The sequence below is a fragment of the Panthera tigris genome, chromosome B4 (genome assembly GCF_018350195.1).
Source record: "Panthera tigris isolate Pti1 chromosome B4, P.tigris_Pti1_mat1.1, whole genome shotgun sequence".
In the NCBI taxonomy this organism is placed as follows: Eukaryota; Metazoa; Chordata; class Mammalia; order Carnivora; family Felidae; genus Panthera; species Panthera tigris.
Genome location: NC_056666.1, coordinates 15,741,904 through 15,763,872, shown reverse-complemented (window position 1 = coordinate 15,763,872; position 21,969 = coordinate 15,741,904). Strand labels below are relative to the sequence as shown.

Below are 21,969 nucleotides of genomic sequence, written 5' to 3'. Positions count from 1 at the left end.
AGATTAAATCAGTAGCTTGGAAATAAACCAATAGAGTTTATTCAATCTGAATAACAGAGAGAAGAAAGATTGTAGGGGGTGGGGAATGAACCTCTGTGATCGGTGGGACAATAACAAAAGTGTCAACTTTCGTATATTTGAAGTCCCAGAGGTAGAGGAGAAAAAAGAATAGAGCTGGGAGAATATGCAAAGAAAAAAATGGATGGAAATGTCTCAAATTTAGCAAAAGATACAATTGTGAAAGTTCAATAAGCTGAGTGAACCAAATAGAATAAATTTAAAGAAATCCATGCCAAGATACATCATAATTAAAACACAAGAAAACTAAAAACAAAGAAAGAAAAATCAAAAGCAGCCAGAGAGAAGTGACATATTACTAAAGGGGGAACACAGTTTGAATGACAGCAGATTTTCACCAGATACCATGGGGGCCAGAAGGAGGTGGCACAACATTCTCTAGTTCTGGAAGAAAAGAAAGAACTGTCCGTGCAAATTCTATACCCCTCCCAACTATCCTGCAAGAATGAAGAGGGAAATAATGATATTTTCAAGTGAAGCAAAACTGAAGGAATTTTTTTGCTAGCAAACCTACCCATAAACAATGGCTAATGGGGTTTTTCAAACAGAAAGGAAATGATAAACGGCAGCTTGGAGCATCAGAAAGGAAGAACAATGGAAAGAATAGAATTAGGAATACATACAATAAACATGCCACTCATGGGTTTTATGAATCACATTTGATAATTGAAGCAAAAATTGTAATTCCATCTGACACACAAGACGATATTTAAAAGGGAAGGTACAGGGACCTCAATGGAAGTGAGATTTTATTTCGTGGGAAGTGGTAAAATGCTGATACCAGGAGACTGTGATAAGTCATAGGTGTATATCGTAACACCCAGAGCAACCACTGCAAAAACTGCACACAAAGGAATGCACTCAAAACACCATAACTAAATCAAGTTGGGATCCTAAAAAACATTCATTGGCCCACAGGAAGGCAAGAAAGGGGAAACAGGACTGAGAAGCAGAAGAAACAAAAGTGATTGAATGGCATACAAGCTCTACCATATCAATAATTACCTCAAATATAATGGGTGAAAATACACTAATTATAATGTAGATATTGGCAGAGTGGATTAAAAAAAGCATTTAATTACATGCTATTTACAAGAAACTCACTTCAAATTAAGTGATGTGGGTGGGTTGAAAGTAAACATGATGGTAAAAACAAGAATCACGAGAGAAATCTACCTTAATGATGTAATTCAAGAGGACAAAAGGCTATAGAAATGAAGATATTAAACCCAGAAAAACTGGAAGCCTACTAAATGGCCAACAATAAGACAATGATGAAACCAACCCCCTTTGAAAACCAGTTTGGCAATTCCTCAAAAACTTGAACTGCCATATGACCCCAGAGGATTGAAAATACACAAACTTGTACATGAATGTTCATAGCGTTATTCATAAGGGCCATTATTCAAAGGGCCATTATTCATGATGGAACAGACTTCTATGTTTGCCAGTTGAACAAGTAAACACAGTGTGTATACCTGTCCGTACAATGGATTCAGCCTTAAAAAGGAATGAAGCCTGACACATGCCAAAACGTGGATGCACTTTGGAAACATGCTAAGTGAGAGAAGTCAGACACAGAAGAGCACGCGTTAATACAATTTCAGTCTATATGAAATGTCCAGAATAGGTAAGGTAGATTAGTGATTTCCAGGGGAAGCAGAAATGGAGAGGTGTAGGATTTCTTTCTGAGGCGGTGAAAGTGTTCTGGAGTTGTGATGATGGTACAACTCTGAAAACACTAAAAAACATTTAACTGCACACTTAAGTAAGGTGAACTTTATGGTATGTGAATAAAAAATAGAATTACTCTATGACCCAGCAATAGCACTACTAGGAATTTATCCAAAGGATACAGGAGTGCTGATTCATAGGGGCACACACACCCCAATGTTTATAGCAGCGCTATCAATAATAGCCAAATTATGGGAAGAGCCCAGATATCCATCAGGTGATGAATGGATAAAGAAGATGTGGGGTGTGTGTGTGTGTGTGTGTGTGTGTAATGGAATACTACTTGGCAATGAGAAAGAATGAAATCTTGCCATTTACAACAATGTGGATGGAACTGGAGGGTATTATGCTAAGTGAAATAAGTCCGTCAGAGAAAGACAGATGTCATTGATTTTCACTCATGTGTGGAACTTGAGAAACTTAACAGAAGACCATGGGAGAAGGGAAGGGGGAAAATAGTTTCAAACAGAGAGGGAGGAAAACCATAAGGGACTCTTAAATACAGAGAACAAACTGAGGGTTTATGGGGGTGGGGGAGAGGGGAAAATGGGTGTTGGACACTGAGGAGGGCACTTGTTGGGATGAGCACTGGGTGTTGTATGTAAGCGATGAATCATAGGAATCTACTCCCGAAACCAAGAGCACACTGTATACACTGTATGTTAGCTAATGTGACAATAAATTATATTTAAAAATAAATAAATTCTAAAATTTGCCACCCCCCCCAAAAAAAAGTTGGCATCATAAAAAAGGTGAGAAAATTTTTCAGAATTAAAAGATGCTAGAGGTGCCTGAGTGGCTTAGTCAGTTAAGAGTGTGAGTCTTGGTTTCAGCTTGGGTCATGATCTCACAGTTTGTGGGTTTGAGCCCCATGTGGGCTCTGTGCTGACAGCGGTGGAGCCTGCTTGGAATTGTGTGCCCCTCTTTCTCTGCTCCTCCCTTGCTTGTTCTCTATCTCTCTCATCTGTACAATGTTTGTATCTGTACATTAGTATCTTTTAAAAGAAGAATTAAAAGATACTAAAAAGACTTAATCAAATCCTGGTTTTAAAAGAAGCTCTGAAGATAAGTTGGGAACATTTGGAGGAATTTGAATATGGAGTTAGACTGGATTTTAGACGGTTTTGGAAGATTTTTGTTAGTGTTGTTGGATGTTATAATGGCATCGTGAGTCTATAGGAGAATGCAGGTTTATTCTTAGGAGATCAGGTTGACTATGAAAGGGTGAAATGTTATATATGCAACTTCCTTTACATAGTTTAGAAAAAAATACATACACATGCATATAGATTAAGCAAACATGGCAAAAGAATAAAATAGATTAAATATAGTTGTGGTAAACATATAATGTATTATTGTAATTCTATATGTTTGGTATTTTTCATAATAAAAAAGTTTTCTTAAGGAAAAAGCTACAACAGAAGAAGAGACCACTTTGTGAAAGCAACATAGTACATAAAACAAAAGCATGTAATAAATATAACAACCTAATATGACAGAAACGAGAACAGCCCTGGAAATGGAGTTTACTCTCTTATTGTAGATTTCAAATACTTATAAATCACCATCTTAAATAAGTGAGAGGATAAAATGTTGTTTTAACTGTTCACACTGTTTACATTGTCTTGTTCTTTTTTTCTTTTTGCAAGGGGGAAAATGGTATGCGAATTTAGTATATAAATAATATATGAGTATATATAACTTTATGCAGCTTTGTACGGTTATTGTTAAGGAGACTAGGTGGTGACACTGGATTAGGCTCATGTGAAAAAAAAGGTGAAGACACAAGTCTATACATGTATATCCTATGATTATAACTATGAAATGATTCATCTGAAAATAGGCTGCAATCAAGTAATAGATAAGGGTTACAAGAGAGTAATTGAATTTCTAAGTTTTCTGGTTTATACTTTGCAAGTTGAATATAGTACAGTTACATTACTTTTATAATTAAAAACTTTCTTTATTTCAAAAGCAGTACTTGATTCCAAGTCTCAACCATGGAGTCTGGTCATTTTAAGCTGGCTTGGAAGTCACTGCTCACTGCTTCATTTGCATTCTGATGGTGCATAATACAGTCTCCTCCCCAGACTCCCCCCTGCCCCTTCCCTCCTCAAACAGAGGCTGCATCTTAACCTGTTCTGTTTCCTCAGCACCTCTGTCAGCTGCTGACAAATGGTGGGTCCCTAATAAATAATTGTCCAGTTAATCTGACTTGAATATGAGTGTGCTGCATTTCACAGCAGAATCATTATGGTTTTTGATGACTTGGGGAATCTTTGGAATCATTCTCTCAGTCAGCCTAAATAAGAAAAACACATTAGGTTTTATATGAAAAGTATTTAATACCAGAAAACTCCTAGGGAATTGTTTATGCCTCCTATAAACATAGTCTAGGAATTGTTGACAAAACCTGATTTAGCAGTACTTCTGTAGTAAATATAGCCCAAGCTTCTATAAAACACACACACACACACACACACACACACACACACACACACAAAGGGACAAAGGCTTTGGTTTTTATAGATCTTGGAATAAGGGCACTGAAAAAGACCGAGAGGTGAGGTCATCTCATCCTTCTTCCTGCCCTGATGACAACACTTTGTTATCTTCTCACAGATCTGTGTGGCACTTCAATTAACGAATCTCCTGGGAATGATGGTGCTTGGTCAGGCATCAGCCTTGTGAAAACACTCCTCCCATGATAAATCACATCAATGAAGCAAAGCCTCCCATTGCCAGAGAAAGATGCTTCTGTGTGCTTCTCCACGATTAGAAGTACAAGAGGCGGAATTCTGTAGTGTGCCAATGTCCCCAAAGTCGTCTTTTTCTCCCTGCCCCCGCTCAGTGGTGACAGGCTCACCTCACTTGCTCTCCTCCTCCATCCTACACAAAATATTGTAACAAAACTGCATTTCCCCCTTTTCAAAGGATCGGATCCAGTGCAAGTTGCAATTGCCGCCTACGCGTCCCTCACATCCAGTGTTGGTGCAATCTGGCATTTTCCTCTGACAGTGGTATGAACCACGGTGTCTGAATCTTCCACTCCGCTGCCTTGTTCAGGGAATTTCAGGAGTCACCAAATGGAAAACTTATTTTGTTCTTTTTAGGTTACCTTGGAAAAGGAACGTCAGGAGGGTTTACCCATGGTACTCACCAAAGGTAACCTCCATGTCACTGCTTCACACCTTCATGGAAATAAGTTCAGATGAATCCAGTGACGTGCTGAAATCCTGGTAGGTAGAGGCTTTTGGAGGTAGAGAAAGCTGTGTTGTTTCCTCAGTGGCTTTTGGAGCCACCAATCCTAGCAATTTATGTTGCCTCTGGTATGTGCCTTATCTTTGACCAGTCCTCATCTCACGAGGACACAAGAGCCCCTAGTACATATTTTACATTTTCTAGAATAGGTGACACGAGGTTGAGTTAGCATGTAGATTGTATGTATGTGTGTGTGTGTGTGTGTGTGTGTGTGTGTACCTCTGTCATTCACACCCCTGGAGCTGTAGTCCTGTGTTACATTCCTTCCTCTAGATATGAATTTTCTTGTAATATCCTTCCTGGTTATGTAGGGATTATCATACTTTTAAAAAATATGAAAAAAAAAAAACCCAGGGAGGTCTTCCGAACTCTCAACAATGTGTAAATCTACCTTCTTAGGAAAATCTCTGCCAAACCTGAATTATCCAAATGGTAATGATTAACTCATAATTCTTTCCCATTCTACTCAAGGATAATTGCAACCATCATCGTAATGAGTGTGGAGAACAAATGCCTGGGTTATGTTCCCTGAGTCAAGACCACACTGCTTTCAAAGAGATCAGTTCATCACAGTAGTGGATTTGGTAATTTCCTGGGAGGTAATGCATTTCCCATAAAATGAGCAAATGAATGGTTTTAAACTTACACCAATTTCCATAATTATTTTATGTAATCCTTCATGAAAATTGAATAGACAATTGGAACAATATTGTATTGCCTTGAAATTTTGTAGAAAATCACAAAACTAGCATATGTAAATGTGCCTTTTAAGCAAAGTTATGTCCCTGAAAAAGAGAATGAGTTAAGTGTCATAAAGGTTACAAGAGATCATTATATTCACCAGTGTTTCCATTAATGGCTAAAAATGCAGATTAATTCTACAGTGTTTTCTTTTAAACTGATATGAAAATTAAAAGGGACCAAAGAATGCAGTAAAGGCAGATTGGAGCTATAAAATGAGATGGGAACGAGACACAGGATGTGAGAATCTAGCCCTTCTTCCAAAGACCTCTGTTTTTCACCCCTCTCCTCACTCCCACACTGATCAAGCCCTCCACAGATAAGTTCAGCTGGCCTGCCAGAAATACCACACCAGTGTTATTTCACTCAAGACATAAGAGCAGCTCTCTGGATTAAATCACACATTTTCAACCTGCCACTTGAGATCCTCAGCCAATGCCCCCACCTTTACCCAGCCACCTTTCTCCAAAAGAGAAAGAACCACTATGTCTATAAGTCTGCCTAGATTAGGTTTAGGACCTCTCTTTCAGTTTGGTGCATCCTGTTTCTCTAATAGCATATTGGTATATATTTTGTCTCCCATTGTCATGCACACCTTTATAATGTTGTGCTATTAGAGCTTTCTAGATGTGTACATATGCCTGTATTACAAACTACAGGAGGTCATGACCTTTACTTCTTTGAATTTTCCTCATTGCTGAGAATGTCATAATGTCTGCAGTAAGTGCTTATTAAGCATTATTAACACTATAAAACAATGGAATTTGGATGAAGCTGGTAGGAATGAAAAGTGAGCCTCGGTATATAAAGTAACAGCAGAATTACATTAACGTAGCATTGTGCTCTCCAGGTTTGGAGAAAAGATAGAAAGCAAGGGTCTAAATAAAGTTTATACACTTAGCAGTAAAATTTCCCGCCAACTTTCCTCATCCCTGTATAAAGCTAGAGGATTTTTTTTTTCTGAAGAAAGTGAATGTCCCCAGGGGAAAAATACCTTCAAAAATGGACATTTGGAGTTCCTCAGTGAAATTACCTCAGGTTGCTGTTGGTCACCCCCATGCTAAAACTTACTGGTTACGAACACCATCCATGCACACAGAGCTTATCATCCACTCTTTAGTGTTTTATGCTTAAATTTAAATGGACACAAAAGGATCAATAGGTATTTGAGGAAAGCCTCCAACACAGAATAGAAAGACCTAACAAGCAAATAGGAGAAAAAGAGCTTAGAGAAACCAGAGACCATGTGGTAGACAGGAGAAAGCTTCAGAAAAGCAACTATAATATTTTTCAAGTAATACGAGATGTTATAACCATGAAACAAGAATAAGAAAGCATTTTTAAAATTAAAAATAGGAAAGTTTTTAAAATAAGAATCTTAAAGATAAATCCAAAAAACTCTTCACGACGTGGAACCAAAGAAGATAAAGAATTAGAAAATAGAAAAGAAAGTTATGAAAAGCTAGGTCAATCTAAGAAATAGATTGGAGAATGGAAATAAAGATGCATTTGGAGACCACGTGACTCCTTATTGAGTGAAGATGCCCTCACCCCCCTGGGGGAGGAAAGGAGGATCTTTGTAAAATGCAGATTCAGATTCATTGAGTCCAAGAATGAACCTGAGAGTTTTGCATTTCTGACAAGCTCCTGGCTGATACCTGTGCTGGGTCTGTGGATCACGCTTTAAGTAGGTAGCAAGGGTGTAGTTTGGGCCATCTCTGGATCGATCTTCTCTGCACCCATCACAGATGACTAAACCACTTGCAGAGTGAAGCCGTGGGACAGCAGTGCATGGCAGGTGTCCCTCAGATCTCTGTGCTTCCAAATCTGAACTCAGGGTATTCTCTCCAAAACCTCGTCCCCCTGATTATTCTCTCTTATTCAATTATCAACACCTCTGTCCTTCCAATTTCTCAAACAAGAAACCTGAACACCAACCCCTCCCCCTTAACTGTCCCAGTACTTCTATTTCCTAAATATTTATTGCACTGTTTCCTGCTCTCTCTGCCAGTGCATCCAGTGGGGCCTTCCCAGTTCGTGGCTCTTTAACTGTACGCCATCGTCCTCACTAGCTCTGGGTCCGAGACTTGTCTCTGCGGGAATGCTTGTTAAATACAAACGTGACCATGTGAATTAATCTCCTGCCTAAAACACTCTCATAATTCTTCATTATTTAAAATAATGGGGCTCACTGCAATGACATTTCAAAGTCCTTCTTGATATGACTTCTGGTCCATTTTAGAAATTTCATCTCCCACAGACCCACACTGCTCTGGTCCTGTTGACTTCTTTTCTAACTTAGAAAAGTTGACTTCTTTTCTAACTGGGTGCCCATTTTCTGTCTGAAACTCCCAGTCCTATTAGTTTGCCTGGAGAACTGTTCATTCTGTAAGACACAGCTGGTCTCCAGGGAAACCTGCATTGCTCTTCCCAGGCAGAGTTAATTCTCTTTCCTATTAGTGTTTTTCTTTTTTGTCCTTATCAGTGTCCTGACTACAGTGATCCCTTGTTAACCAGCAGTTTTCCTCATGTGAAATTTTAGCATATTGGGCTTTCCCTCCACGTACGTTTTTGATGACCACAGGGTTTTCATTTGTGCATTGTGTTGGGAATTACTAAGAAGGGTGGGGACTGAGGATTCAGAATAGAAGAAGGGGGTGAAGCAGATGACACACAGAAAGAACAAAGGTTGTACATCTTGGAGAAGTTAAAGGAGGAAGAAAGGCAAAGACAGTTCTGAGTCTTACAACTGGATTCTGGTGGTTCCGTCAGGGGAGAAAGAGGGAGAAGAGGGAGGTGAGACTTCTGTAAGAATTGCTGTGGAGCCCTAGGGACAGGTAGGGAAGCCAGACCGCAAGGCCGGTTTGGGAGGGGTGTGGATTAGCTGCACGCCACACAGCGTGCTACACTCCGAACTCCATAGACTGCACTCGAGGTCACCGATGCATGTCTCTGTTCTGGAATCCTCTTCCAAAAGAGGAGGGATGAGACCCCACTGACTTTCCTCGTACCCAAGATTTTAAAATCGACTGTGAATTCTTCTATCACTTCTTATTTTAACAAACCCAAACCCAAGTGGTGGGAGAGGAAGGAGAGGTATTATTATATTTATTTACATGGCAATAGCACTTTCTATTTAGTGGAGAAGTATTTACGTGCCAAGAGACTGAATGTGCTAAACATTTTATACACCTCCAGTGCTATGATGATTATCTTTCTCCTGATGAAGAAATGGGGCCACATGGTTAGGAAGCGATGGAGCCCTTGAACCCAGGTGAGTGAGCTTCGGACCCCATGTTCGTAACCCTTTAACCACATGGTGTCCCCCTAGATATGACTGTGAAGGGAAGAATCCACAATGTATTTCATTTGTTTTCCTGTCGTTTTTATAGTGTGGCTAATATGTAAAGGGCACATCTAGGCTTTGTGGAATGCATTCTGGATTAGGGAGGAAATGGGAGGTTTGCTAGTCAATGAAAGACAGGGTTTCAGGTCCATAGAGAGTTTACCTTGGGGGAGGGAAGAGGGGTGATTATTCACCTTCTGAGTCTGAAGGTCTTGGATTCTAAGACTATTTTAATTTCTCTTTCCTGAAGAAATTCCAAATAAGGCAAGTAAATAGAATGCATGCGAATGCTGTGGAAACAGCAATTGATTTTTATATTTTTATATTGCTTCCCCAAGTCATCATATGCAGATGGTCTGACTTGTCTACTGATCTCAGCTAGAGCTGAGTAGGTGAGCTGGACGTAAAATTCCCCCTCACCAAGTCACTCAGAGCTTGTGAGGATATTTCTTTCCTGTTTTGTTTCTGTTTTTGTTGTGTGTGTGTGTTTTCCTATAGTGAGAGACGATTAGGATTGTATGCCCAGATCGGGAGCAAAGAAATTATCTTTACTCTGTTTAATAATAAGCACGTTAGTACCCCAGGAAAATCCTATAAAACAGGAAGTTCTTGTCAAGATCATGCTGCAGGCCTTTTCGATTGCAAGAAAAGATTTGCCGAGTACAATGATCTTCAGGAAAATACAATCATGAAAATAGTTATGTTCATAGCTCAATGGAACAGAAATGTCCTTTGTGTTGGAAGATTGGAACCCATCTTATTTCGTCTGGTTCTAAGTTGACAAATATTTCACCAGGTCAAGCTTTCCCCCTACCCCTACCCCAAGTTGTGAAGGTTTTAAACAAAATTGGGACAAACGTAACTTTAAAAGAACATATTCAACTGGAGATACCATTTATTGTATTATGTCCCTCGCTTAAAACAAACAAAATAACAAGAAAACTCATTGCGTGACCTCAGTACCCGTCTCAAGTAAACAACATCTTGCCAGTTAGTTTTTGTGGCTATGTTTGAATAGAACAGGTGTGAAGCAGTGTTATGTTTCTTCATAGTATCAAGTATACCACTTTCTTTAAGGGGGTAATTTTATGTAGATACTATCTAAAATTTCAGATGGCACCCCCAAGTTTTTCACAGACTCTTTTTCTAAATTTTTGAAAACAATGAGCCTACATGCAAAGCAGCCTTTTATTTCTCCTATAGCAACAGATTCCCATTCCATCTTTCTAATTCTGGTTACAATTTTTTTTGAGTTTATTTATTTATTTTGAGGGAGGGAGAGAGAGGGGAGGAGATGGGGGGCGTGGAGAGAGAGAGAGAATATGAGTGGAGGAGGGGCAGAGAGAGAGAGAGAGAGAAAGAAAGAGAGAGAGTCTCAAGCCGGCTCTGCACCATCAGCACAGAGCCAGATGTGGGGCTTGAACCGATGAACTGTGAGATCATGACCTGAGGTGAAATCAAGAGCCAGATGCTTAACCAACTGAGCCACCCAGGCGCCCCTGGTTTCAATTCTTTTTTTTTTAATTTTTTTTTTTTCAACGTTTTTTATTTATTTTTGGGACAGAGAGAGACAGAGCATGAACGGGGGAGGGGCAGAGAGAGAGGGAGACACAGAATTGGAAACAGGCTCCAGGCTCCGAGCCATCAGCCCAGAGCCTGACGTGGGGCTCGAACTCACGGACCGCGAGATCGTGACCTGGCTGAAGTCGGACGCTCAACCGACTGCGCCACCCAGGCGCCCCTCAATTCTTTTTAAGTGTAAAATATACATAACATAAAATTTATCATTTTAATCATTTTTAAAGTTCAGTGGCATTACATACATTCTCGTTGTTGGGCAATGGTCACCTGCATCCATCTCCAGAACCTTCTTTCGTCTTAACAAAGTGAAACTCTGTACCCATTAAACAATAACTCCCCATTTCCCTCCCCCGACCCCAGGGAACCACCGTGCTACATTCTGTCTCTATGCATTTGACTACTTGAGGTTCTTTGTGGCAATGGAATCATACAGTATTTGTCCTTTTGTGTCTGGCTTATTTCACTTAGCATGATGTCCTCAAGGTTCACCCATGTTGTAGTGGGTGTTCATTTGGGTTGCTTCCATATTTTGGCCATTGTGAGTAAGCTGCTACAAACATGGGTGTACAAATATCTCTTTGAGTCTCTCTCTCTCTTTTTTTTTCAATTATTTTGGGTACATACCCAGATGTGGAATTGTTAGATCACGAGGTAATTCTGTTTAATTTTTTCAGGAATCGCCATACTGTTTTGTAGTGATTGCACCATTTTACATCCTCACAAAGAGCACACAAGGGCTCAGCTTTCTCCACATCCTCACCAAGACTTTTGTTTTCTTTTGTTTGTTTGTTTATTTGTTTGTTTGTTTTGGTAGTAGCAATCGTAATGGCTGTGAAGTAGGGTCTCCTTGTGGGTTTGGTTTACATTTCCCTAATGAATAGTGATGTTGGTCGTCTTTTCATGTGCTCTTAGGCAATTTGTACATCTTCCTCCGAGAAATGCCTATTTTCTTTACCCATTTTAAAACTAGGTTATTTTTCGTTTTTGTTAAGTTATGGGAACTCTTTATGCATTCTGGATATTAGCCTCTTATCACATATATAACTAGTAAATATTTTTTCCCATTCTGTGAGTTGCCTTTTCACTGTGTTGATGGTGTCCCTTGGGAAACAAAAGTTTTTTGTTTTTTGTTTTTTTTTTTCATTTTGAAGTATCCAACTTACCCATTTTTTGTTGTTGTTGTTGCCTTTGCTTTTGGTGTCATATCCAAAAAAAATCAGTGCCAAGTCAAATTCGTGAAGCTTTCCCCCTTTGTTTTCTTCTAAGAGTGTTAGCTCCTGTATTTAGGGATTTGATTAATTTTGAGTCAGTTTTTTGTATATGGTGTAAAGTATGGTCCAACCTCATTTTTTTTGCATGTGGATATCCAGTTGTTTGAGTATCATTTACTGAAAGGGTGTCTACTTTGTTTTAGTGTTTATTAAAGGTAGCTGCTTCTGAAGCAAGGATTGTTTTAGTGGATGTTTCCAAAGTAGTTGTTACTGTCTCAAAGGTCACACAGATAATGATTAAATTGTGCATCACTTAAAGGTAGATTTTGACCTCTCACAAGTTGAAGAGTACTGAAGATCTAAGATCATTTACCTCCCTCGGGAAGGAAAAGTAACACAGCCTTCCAGGGCAAAGAAGAGAGGACTGAAAGTTGCAGGATATTCCACAGGCCAAAGTACATCTGCCTGGTTTGCTTTCTCTAAAATCCCACACTTGGCTGGACTGGCTTCCTTCTTACCTGACAACCTAGGAGGGTTGGTGAGGAATATGTCCTCACCTTTTCTATGGAGTTTGGTTATTTTGGTGACATTTGCTGAATCAAATGGGGAAGTTGGAGAGCTCGTGCTGCAGAGACAGAAAAGAAATACTGACCTCCAACAGTAAGTAGACACGTGCATCATTGCTGCTGAGGGTGTAGGGCAGTGGGGTCATTAGTTTCCACAAATAGCCAGATAAGCAAAGGTGTAATTTTTCTTGAGGAAAACAATGATGTTAAAAACAAATAGGGAAGAGCATTGAGACTGATGTATGGGATTATCTTCTTGTACGTAAATTATTCACTTAGCATTTTGCAGACAAGGCAAGTATGCAATTAGTAGGTGTCTCTAGGAAATTTGCAGGGAAAAAAATGGCAGATGACCAGGGAGAATGTGGTTGAGTTGACCACATGGCAAATGTGTATACAGTCTATGTATATTCAGTGAGAAACTTTGTTGTTTAAAATTATATGCTAATTATTGATGCATTCTCTGGTTTGATTTATATAGGCCTCGAATGGCTGCAGAGAAGGGAAATCTAGTGTTTCTTACAGGGTCTGCTCAAAACATTGAATTTCGAACTGGATCCCTGGGAAAAATCAAATTAAATGATGAAGACCTCGGCGAATGTTTACATCAGGTAATGCAATGGAAATATATTGAAGTAATTTTGTATATCTGCATATGGTCACTTAATTCAAGAGGTCTATATGAATCCACACCTTAAATCCTTAGCCCAGGGAACATAACCAGAGGTGAGATAAGTCCTAGTGAAGAAACAATGCCCTAGGGTTAATGATGAGCAGGAGTAATTCTAGTAGGAAGTGGCTCATTGTGTGGGTTTATGTCCTCTAATCCAGAGAAGGTACACAGGGTAGTACAGGGGACTCCTTCTCATGAGGATCAAAGAAGGAGAGGGGCCAGAGAAAGGTTTGGATGTGACATTTTACTTCTGCCAGAGAACAGAATTGGTCAATTATTCTCTTGCCTTACTGTTTTCAGTGTTCATTGTTTAGTAAATCATGCTAGTATATCCTTTGTAATGTTGAAAGCTGACATTATTTAGAGCTTTCTATGGGCTATCCATTGTGCTCAGCACTGGTGTGCATTACCTCCTCCAATCCCCACCACTACGCTATGAGTTTGGCTTTATTATTTAAAAATTTTTCTTTTAATGTTTATTTATTTTTGAGAGAGAGAAAGACAAAGAGTATGAGCGGGGGAGGGGCAGAGAGAGAGGGAGACACAGAATCTTTAGCAGGCTCCAGGCTCTGAGCTGTCAACCCAGAGCCTGATGAGGGGCTCAAACCCACGAACCATGAGATCATGACTTGAGCCAAAGTCGGACTCTTAACCAACTGAGCCACCCAGGAGACCCCAGCTTTATTATCACCCCATTTGTAAGGGAGGTAAAGGAAACTTTCAGCAGCACAGCAACTTGCCCAAGGACACCCAGTAAATGACTGAGTCAAGATTTCAAACCCAAGCAATCTGATTCCACGCCAGGCCTCTTAACAAGCACTCCAAATTGTTATGAGAAAAAATGCAAATGGAAAGTACCTTGATAATGTCGTTCCTGAAAGGGGTAAATGGAATTATGCCATGGCTATTTTAGTCTGCAATTTATTATACATGGTATTGTTTTGAATTTTATAATGATGGGCAAGATCTTAGTGTTTAAAATAGAACAGTACTCAAATTTTAAAAATTTTGTATCTGTAACATACACATGATCTTTTCGCTGGCAAGCATTCTCCTCCTCCTTTTTCTTTTTAAAATTAGATCCAGAAAAACAAAGATGATATTACAAGTTTAAAAAGGAGTGCTGTCAGTCTGCCTCAGAATATCTCCAGTCAAATCCATCAGCTTAATTCTAAGGTAAGTCTGACATCTACATCATTAGAGTAAATAGCTCTCCTTCATTCAACTTTGTAAGCATCCATTTCTGCAGGCGATATACCAACTTTGGGTCCTCTTTAGAAATTTAGCATTGTGATGATGAACTTTCTGGTTAAATGACACAGCTCTAACAGGGGACGTAGAGGTAGCGATGGGCAGAAGGTTGACAATGCTGTGACAAGAACTTGTCGCATAAGTAAGTCTTGCTCCCCCTCTGATAGAAGCTTCTTATTGGTGAAGTGGATGAATCACTGTCGTTTATGAAAATCCCATCACTGTGTGCAGAGGAGCAATGAATCAACTCATCAGTGGGTTGTACTTCTTTTTTTTTTTTTTTAATGCCTTAAAAAAATGATGTATATGATGGAAGAGAGTAGAAAGGAGGGAAGCCTGGAGGAGAGAGGGATGGGGAGGGGAAAAGCAATAAAAAAGGAACAGACAAACCAAGCGAGCCCCCAGCAGAGGGTGTTAGGAAAATAGGCCAGGGGACAGTAGCACATGTGAAATGCTAACCAATGCTTTCTCTTCCTCACCGCTTAGCTTGCGGATCTGGAGAGAAAACTTCAAAGCCTACAGCAGGTAAGTCCCATAACTACCACTTGGCTGACATCTTTCACTGGAAATGTGCTGGTACCACTGATGCAGCTGGCATTCTCACCTGAGGGTAGACGGGTGATCCGTATCAAGGACTTGGCTCTTTCCCGTGATCCAATTCTCATCGCCGTTTATGCCGCCCAGGACATAGATGAGGAACCCAAGCGTCACATCAAGTGACGGGCCCCGGGTACCTGGGCATGTGAAGCATGTGAGCATGTGAAACCTTCTGAGTTCAGCATTTCACGTGCTCTGCCTCTTAACGTTGTCATTCTTTGACCATGTCATGTGGGCTTAAGTGTGACCACCCAACTTGCTGATGTGTCGAAAGGCTGTGCATCTTCTCCAACATTAAACTCAGAGGCTTGGGGTGTATCACAAAATATTTCAAACTTTCTTACAGGTACATTTGCTGGTAATTAAATTTGAGCAGTTTCTTCGAGCAACCCTTCCATGACTTCACTAGTACATGTTTGTAAACTAGTCCTTGTGATTTTAGACTTCTCACCTGTTCTGAAGTTGGCTGGTGTTTTTAAGATTTTCATAGGAGCTACAACCTTCTACCCAGAGAAATGCACAGAGTGTCCCCATATTAAAATTTCTGAATAAAAGTAAGGAGATTCCAGGGGTGCCGGGTGGCTCAGTCGGTTAAGCATCTGACTTTGGCTCAGGTCATGAGTTCATGGTTTGTGGGTTCAAGCCCGGCATCGGGCTCTGTGCTGATAGCTCGGAGCCCAGAACCTACTTCAGATTGTGTCTCCCTCTCTCTCTGCCCCTCCCCACTGTGTTCTGTCTCTCTCTCTCTCAAAAATAAATAAGATGTTAAAAAAAATTTTAAATAAAAATAAAGTAAGGAGATTCCAGGTTAAGAATCCCTGTTCTTATATTCTGGGTCTGTTGTGATGATGCTTCAAGTGTTGCTCTCTACTTTGGTGTTTTAAATTTGGCAGGCAAGTTCACGTTGTGTATTCTCTTCCTGACCTTGATAATCAATTGCCCCTCAACCTTTATCTTCTTAGGGAGTAGTTGAATGAATGAAACAAGCAAGGAATCATACCTGTCAAGAAGACACAGTGCTAGAGTTTCCAGTCTCCTAGAGTGCTTCATTATTCCTGTGAAAGGTCAAGAGCTGGAGGCCATGGTCAAATTACTTCAGACTGTGTCCCTTTCCCCACCCCCCAGGAGGAATTTTTTAATGATTTTTGGATATAAATGCCTTTTATGCATTCCAATAGGTCAAAGCTCTCTGGGTACAATAGTTAGCCATCGTTCCCCATTGTCTTCCTCCTGGCTGCTTACTGATTCCATTTCCTGCTGGGCCCCCATATGCTTTTGAGTTTTAAAGCCCCAGACAACGTTGCTTTTGTATGCCAGCAAACTTCTAATGAGTTGTGGTTAATTTCCTTAAGAGTGTCCTCTGACAAACAGGGCTAATTGTGATCCTGGCACAAAGATAGATGGACTAATGAAAGAAAACAGACTCCAGAAAGAGACCCCCACATGCATGGTCACCTGACTTTTGACAAAGGAAGACAGAGATGGTTTGGCTATAAATGGTGCTTAGTCAGTGGGCAACCCTCTGGCTCTCAGTTTCATCTGTAAAATGAGGGGAACAGACATGACTTTCTCTGAGTCACTGAATAAAAAAAGAACGTAGTAATTACTTTGCCCCTGTTTTAAAAACTTTAATTTTTAAAAATTTATTTTTTCGCCCCATTTCTAGAGAATTAGACTATGATTAGGCGAAGTTAATAAAATAGGTTCTCTTGCACAATCGCATGTCCTCTCTAAAGAAGTTTTCTTGCCCCCCAGAGGTATTACAAAGCTTACGAGATTGGAACTGGTAGCTGACATACAGGAAGATTCTCCAGGTCATATAGACAAAGGCAGGTCTGTTTGTGATTCTGGTCTGAAAGTCGTCACGTGAGCACAGGAGTGGAGGGTGTACATAAGCCCGCATTTCAAATAAAGGGACTCGGGGTGAGAAGAGTTCAGCCATCTTTACCCATGGGAGGACGGGTGACAGCAAAAGATGATCAGATTTCACATGCTTATCTGGAGGTACCAAAGATAAGAATAACAAAAAAAGAACCGGAATTTCCATTTGGTTTTCTTAGTACAATAGGAATGTCCATTATTATTCCCAGTCTGAAATCTTGACTCTTGTCCACCAACGTATGTTTCCCAGGTGAACAATGCTTTTCCAAAGAGTAGAGCGAGCGTCTTCTCCCCTCACGCCTCATCCCATCCCTGGCTAAATGCTTCTAAATAGCGAAGGAACATGCGTAGACTGAAAATGTGAAACACTTTGTTGTTGCTGTTGTTTTTCATGAGAGAGTTGATTCGGAGAAGAACTTGGGTAATTGCTTTGAAGTAATGGAGGCTGAGTCTCCCTGGAGGAGGAGTGGAATGTGCTTTACACGCGCACCTGCCCTGAAACATGCCTTTCTTTGCTGCCTGCTGAGAGTACGATGGTCTCGCTGACTGCCCTGTCTTTGTTTCAGACGGTGGACAAAAAGGTCTGCAGCAGCAACCCCTGTCAAAATGGTGGGACCTGCCTCAATCTTCACAATTCCTTTGTTTGCATCTGCACCTCACAGTGGGAGGTGAGTCGCTCCATCTTTGGTTGAAAATGCTGGTGAGTCAGCATCAGTGGTTTCTTTGGAAGCATTCAGACATGTTTCATTCTCCATCCGAAGTTTCTAGGATTCTGTGGTCTCCTGAATCAAATGACTTACACCAAGAATGCCAAAATCCAAACGGTGGTGAGCATGATTATATAACCCACTGAACATTAAGCCGTCTTAAGGAGGGGATCACTTGGCTGCATAGCTACATGGGAGGGCGTGATATATTGGCTAGCATCAATTTAAATTGTTCAGCACTGAAAGTACTAAATGAATCTTTAAAAAAATTGTTTCTTGAGAGAGAGAGAGAGAGAGAGAGAGCATGCGTGCGTGCTCAAGCTCGTAAGCAGAGAGGGGCAGGAGAGAGGGAGACAGAGGATCCAAAGCCAGCTCGGTGATGACAGCAGAGACCCTGAACTAGGGGCTCAAACTCAGGAACCATGAGAGCATGACCTGAGCTGAAGTCCAATGCTCAACCAACTGAGCCACCCAGGCGCCCCAGTACTAAGTGAATCTTGACATAGCTGTGTAAATATTCTTGTCCTTTTCTATTAATGGTGAAAATGTTCCTGACATGTGCATTAAAAAAAAATTAAGTGAATATTTCCAGGCATAGCTTCATAGTCACATGAGGATTACTTTGTATAAGGATTTGCCTAAGTTTTTTTTTTTATGTTTATTTATTTTTGAGAGAGAGAGAAAGAGACAGAGAGAGAGCGAGAGAGAGAGAGCATGGGCACATGTCGGGGAGGGGCAGAGAGAGAGCGAGACACAGAATCCAAAGCAGGCTTCAGGCTCTGAGCTGTCAGCACAGAGCCCAATGCGGGGCTCGGTGTGGGGCTTGCACACACGAACTGCAAGACCGTGACCTGAGCTGAAGTCGGGCACTTAACCAACTGAGCCACCCAGGCCCCCGTAAAAGGATTCTTCTTGTGCAACTGGCATGATTTTACCAAGAGCTCTTTGGCTCCCTTAGGCCAAATCTGAGTTCAAGAGGAAGGATAACTGGATATTAACTAGTATTAGTATTAGCGTGATTGTATTTCGCTTGACTGAGGACTTCAGTGGATATATAAATCCTTAACCATATCGTATGAATATTGGCCCCAGATGCTTCTGTGACCCATGGCACCTGACTTCATTCTTTACATGAATGCAGGGTCCTCTGTGCTCAGTTGATGTGAACGAATGTGAGATTTACTCAGAAACACCCTTGGGCTGCCAGAATGGATCCACGTGTGTAAATACAGCAGGCAGTTACAGGTAATGTTTTTCTTTTCTTTCTTTTCCTTTTTCCTTTTCTTTTTTCTTTTCTTCTCTTTTTTTCCTTCCTTCCTTCCTTCCTTCCTTCCTTCCTTCCTTCCTTCCTTCCTCCCCCCACCCCTGTCTTTCTTTCTTAACATTAGGGTATGTTTTTGAAGGACTTAAACATCCCATAGTCAAGAGCATCCATGAGAAATATATGACTCTTATTTAATGACACACAACTATTTATTTAGATGAAGAAACCCTTGTACGTCCTCAACTCTTACCCCATGAACTCTTACCCCCTTTCTCTGGAGTCCCGGAGGAATGGGAAGAAGGACCCGGTGGCTGGCACAGGGAGTAGGGACAGCATGGGGAAGACAAGGCTGAAGACTTAGTAGAAGTCAGAGCACTGAAGGGGCTGCCGTTGAAGAGCATTAACCAGAAGAGGGCTACCCCACCATACCCACAAGCCCCTGCTGCACTCATTCATTGGAGAAGTGAGCTGCTAGCTTGAGTAAGGATATCTTCGGTCAAGTGCTATGTAAAATGTTGACCATAACAAGACCAGAGACTGAACTGAGGTTTTCTCCATGTAGTTACCTCTCATTGCCTGTCTTGAAAGAGCTGTGAGGCCCCTTACCACAATCATCACAGAGTTCCTATCTTCTGACCTACTCTGTCTAGAGAGTCCTCCTGCTCAGCTCAGGCATCACCCTAAGAAAACGTCCCTTCCCTTACTAAGCTGAGTTAGGCATAACCACACCTCCACGTTCCCATCAGACTGTCTGAGTATTGGTTATTAAAGCTATAGGGGCTGACACATTATCTTTCCATCAAGTCTAGAAATTTTTGGCAGATCAACATCAAACTTACTTTTGTATAGTTCCTTAAAGTCACTTAAAAAAAAAAAACTTAAGAACTCTAGACATGATCTTGCCCCATATTTTGGTTGGGCTCCTATGTTCTGTGATTATTAAAAGGTGAAAAAAGTTGATTGTGTTATAACGTGAACACATTCTTTCAGTCCTCAGGGGTATAATCTCAGTGGAGTAAAGAGCAATTGTTTGCTTTCTTACTAATGCCTCTGCTATCTTGTTCTTCCATTCCCTTGTAACAATATCCATCCTATTCTTTCCAGCAAAAATGAGGGCAGTAATTTTGTTATTTTCTCATCGTTTGTCAAAAAAGGCAGTCACAATCCTTCTCTTTTTCATTTAACTGACCCTTTTGTTCTTTTGATCTGATCTTAAGATTTTTTGCTCATTCCAAGTCACAAACTGAATTCATTCAAACTTCTGATTTTTTCATGAGCTTCACCATCGTGCAGAACCAAAATCAATCACCTCTGACTTAAATTAAGTATTATTTTATTGCAGAGACTTCTGCGTTCAGGACTTTGTTTCCCATTTTGGTGAACCCCCTGACTCCTGCTTTTATGAGCATTCAAGTTTGGGTGAGATCCAAAATGCAGGTCTAATCTTTCATTCCCTTGAAAGCATTATCTCCTGATGTCTGTTTATGGGCACTTATCAACGAGAATTGCTTCTTGGAGACACTGGAGGAAAATTATTCTAGAACTAATACTTTCCTGTCTTCCTGATATCGAGGAATGTCCTGGAGATTAGATTTCACTCCTGGTCTTCCTGTATCATTACGTGTTGTGGGGTCTCACAAGCCAATAGAATAACAAAGATGTGTAGCAGGTGGGGGAAGACCCAGAGACGAAGCCAAAATTGTTTTGTTCTCCCCCCAGTAAATTATTTTTACTCCTGAAAAATGGAAAAGAAAAAAATATACCATAACATAACTATTTGCTGCATGTGAAGGAGTAGAGTTCTTTTTCCAGGCATAAACAAGAGAGAGAGAAAGAGAGAGAACCATTTTTATTTGTTGAGAGCTACCTAAAGGGAAAATTCAACTTTATATGAGCAATATTGAATTCTCTCTTGCACCTTCCTGTAAAAATGCCCAAGAACTCACTATGCTGACTCTGGAAGTGGTTTTGGTTTCTAGCCTCTGTCCTTCATAGATTTGCAGTTAAGAACAGAACATTTAGATCTGGTTTCTTCTTCTTGATGTGAGGATAGTTTATGAAGCTCCATGAATTCCAGTTGATATCTACGAACTAAAGACTCCTATTCAGGCATTTGATGGAGAATTTTTGGAGGAATATCAGAAAATAGAAAAATGTATATGAGCGAAAGACTAAATGCTTGCTTTGTGGAATCTGTGTAATGAAACAGAGAATATTTAGATATTTTCTTGTGTGCTATTAATTACATGAGATTAAATGCCCCTTAATCAGTAGCTTCTCTGAGGCTAGAAAACTATTTGGGAATCTTCAGTACACATTTGTTAAAGGGAAATGAGCCACTGTTGAATAGTCTGGACCTGCAGAAATGTGTTCATGGCAAAGGGTTTGCTCTGGATTTGGGACCTACTTCAGCCTCTAACTCTTGGAACCCATTTACTTGGGGAAGGACAAAGGAGTCTTTATTTAAAGAGATTAATAATTCCTAATTACAAAGACCTTTGAAAGATAAAGCACTATGCAGATACTAATTAATTGGAAGCCTTATTTCCTAGGAAATTTTCTGGTAAAAACTTTTTTCCCCAGTAATGAAACTAGGGCAAGGAGACCATTATCTGTTTCCAGCAATTCCCGTGGCTGAAGTCTTGCCCCCAAAAGCTTCAAAGAGTTAACAGACAATATTTTGCCACTTCCTGATTCTCCTATTGCCTCTTTGTTCTGAAGAATTGATGTTTATCATCCTGCTGCTTACTCTGGATTGAAGACAGCGCTTGGGATGCAGATTTGCTAAGCATGGATGGTGTGTGCCATATACACTCAGATCTAGAAGGCTTTCTAGAAAAAAAAACCGCTGAGTTTGTTGTTTGTGTGTTTTCTCCAGGAGTGCAATGATGATTAGCACACTTTATTTTATTTATTTCCACTGTCATCACTGGTGGGTTTTTAAAACATGCAGAGTTTAAATGATGAGGACAATCTGGTTTTAGCTCGGATGGTAGTTAGGTATTAAACTCATTACCTCTTTCAGTGAGTCAGTTACGTTAATATTGAACTATGGACTCTAATGCAAGTTAAACTATG

General features: G+C 40.3%; 2 protein-coding genes across 2 annotated transcripts in view; both read left to right on the top strand.

The window, feature by feature from the left end:
• The window catches only part of TRDMT1 (tRNA aspartic acid methyltransferase 1), a 90,941-nt gene extending 80,552 nt beyond the window's left edge, over nt 1-10,389 (top strand). The window contains exons 11-13 of the transcript XR_006219656.1: nt 4,926-5,051; nt 5,545-5,672; nt 9,013-10,389. The gene's annotated coding sequence lies outside the window, so the exon portion shown is untranslated. The remainder of the gene's footprint in view (nt 1-4,925; nt 5,052-5,544; nt 5,673-9,012) is intronic.
• Nucleotides 10,390-12,310: 1,921 nt separating this feature from the next.
• Nucleotides 12,311-21,969, top strand: part of CUBN (cubilin) — a 273,318-nt gene continuing 263,659 nt past the window's right edge. Inside the window, exons 1-6 of the mRNA XM_007081262.3 lie at nt 12,311-12,612; nt 13,000-13,129; nt 14,272-14,367; nt 14,929-14,967; nt 17,487-17,588; nt 18,769-18,872. Coding sequence (XP_007081324.2) covers nt 12,500-12,612; nt 13,000-13,129; nt 14,272-14,367; nt 14,929-14,967; nt 17,487-17,588; nt 18,769-18,872 — 584 coding nt within the window. The 5' untranslated portion in view covers nt 12,311-12,499. The remainder of the gene's footprint in view (nt 12,613-12,999; nt 13,130-14,271; nt 14,368-14,928; nt 14,968-17,486; nt 17,589-18,768; nt 18,873-21,969) is intronic.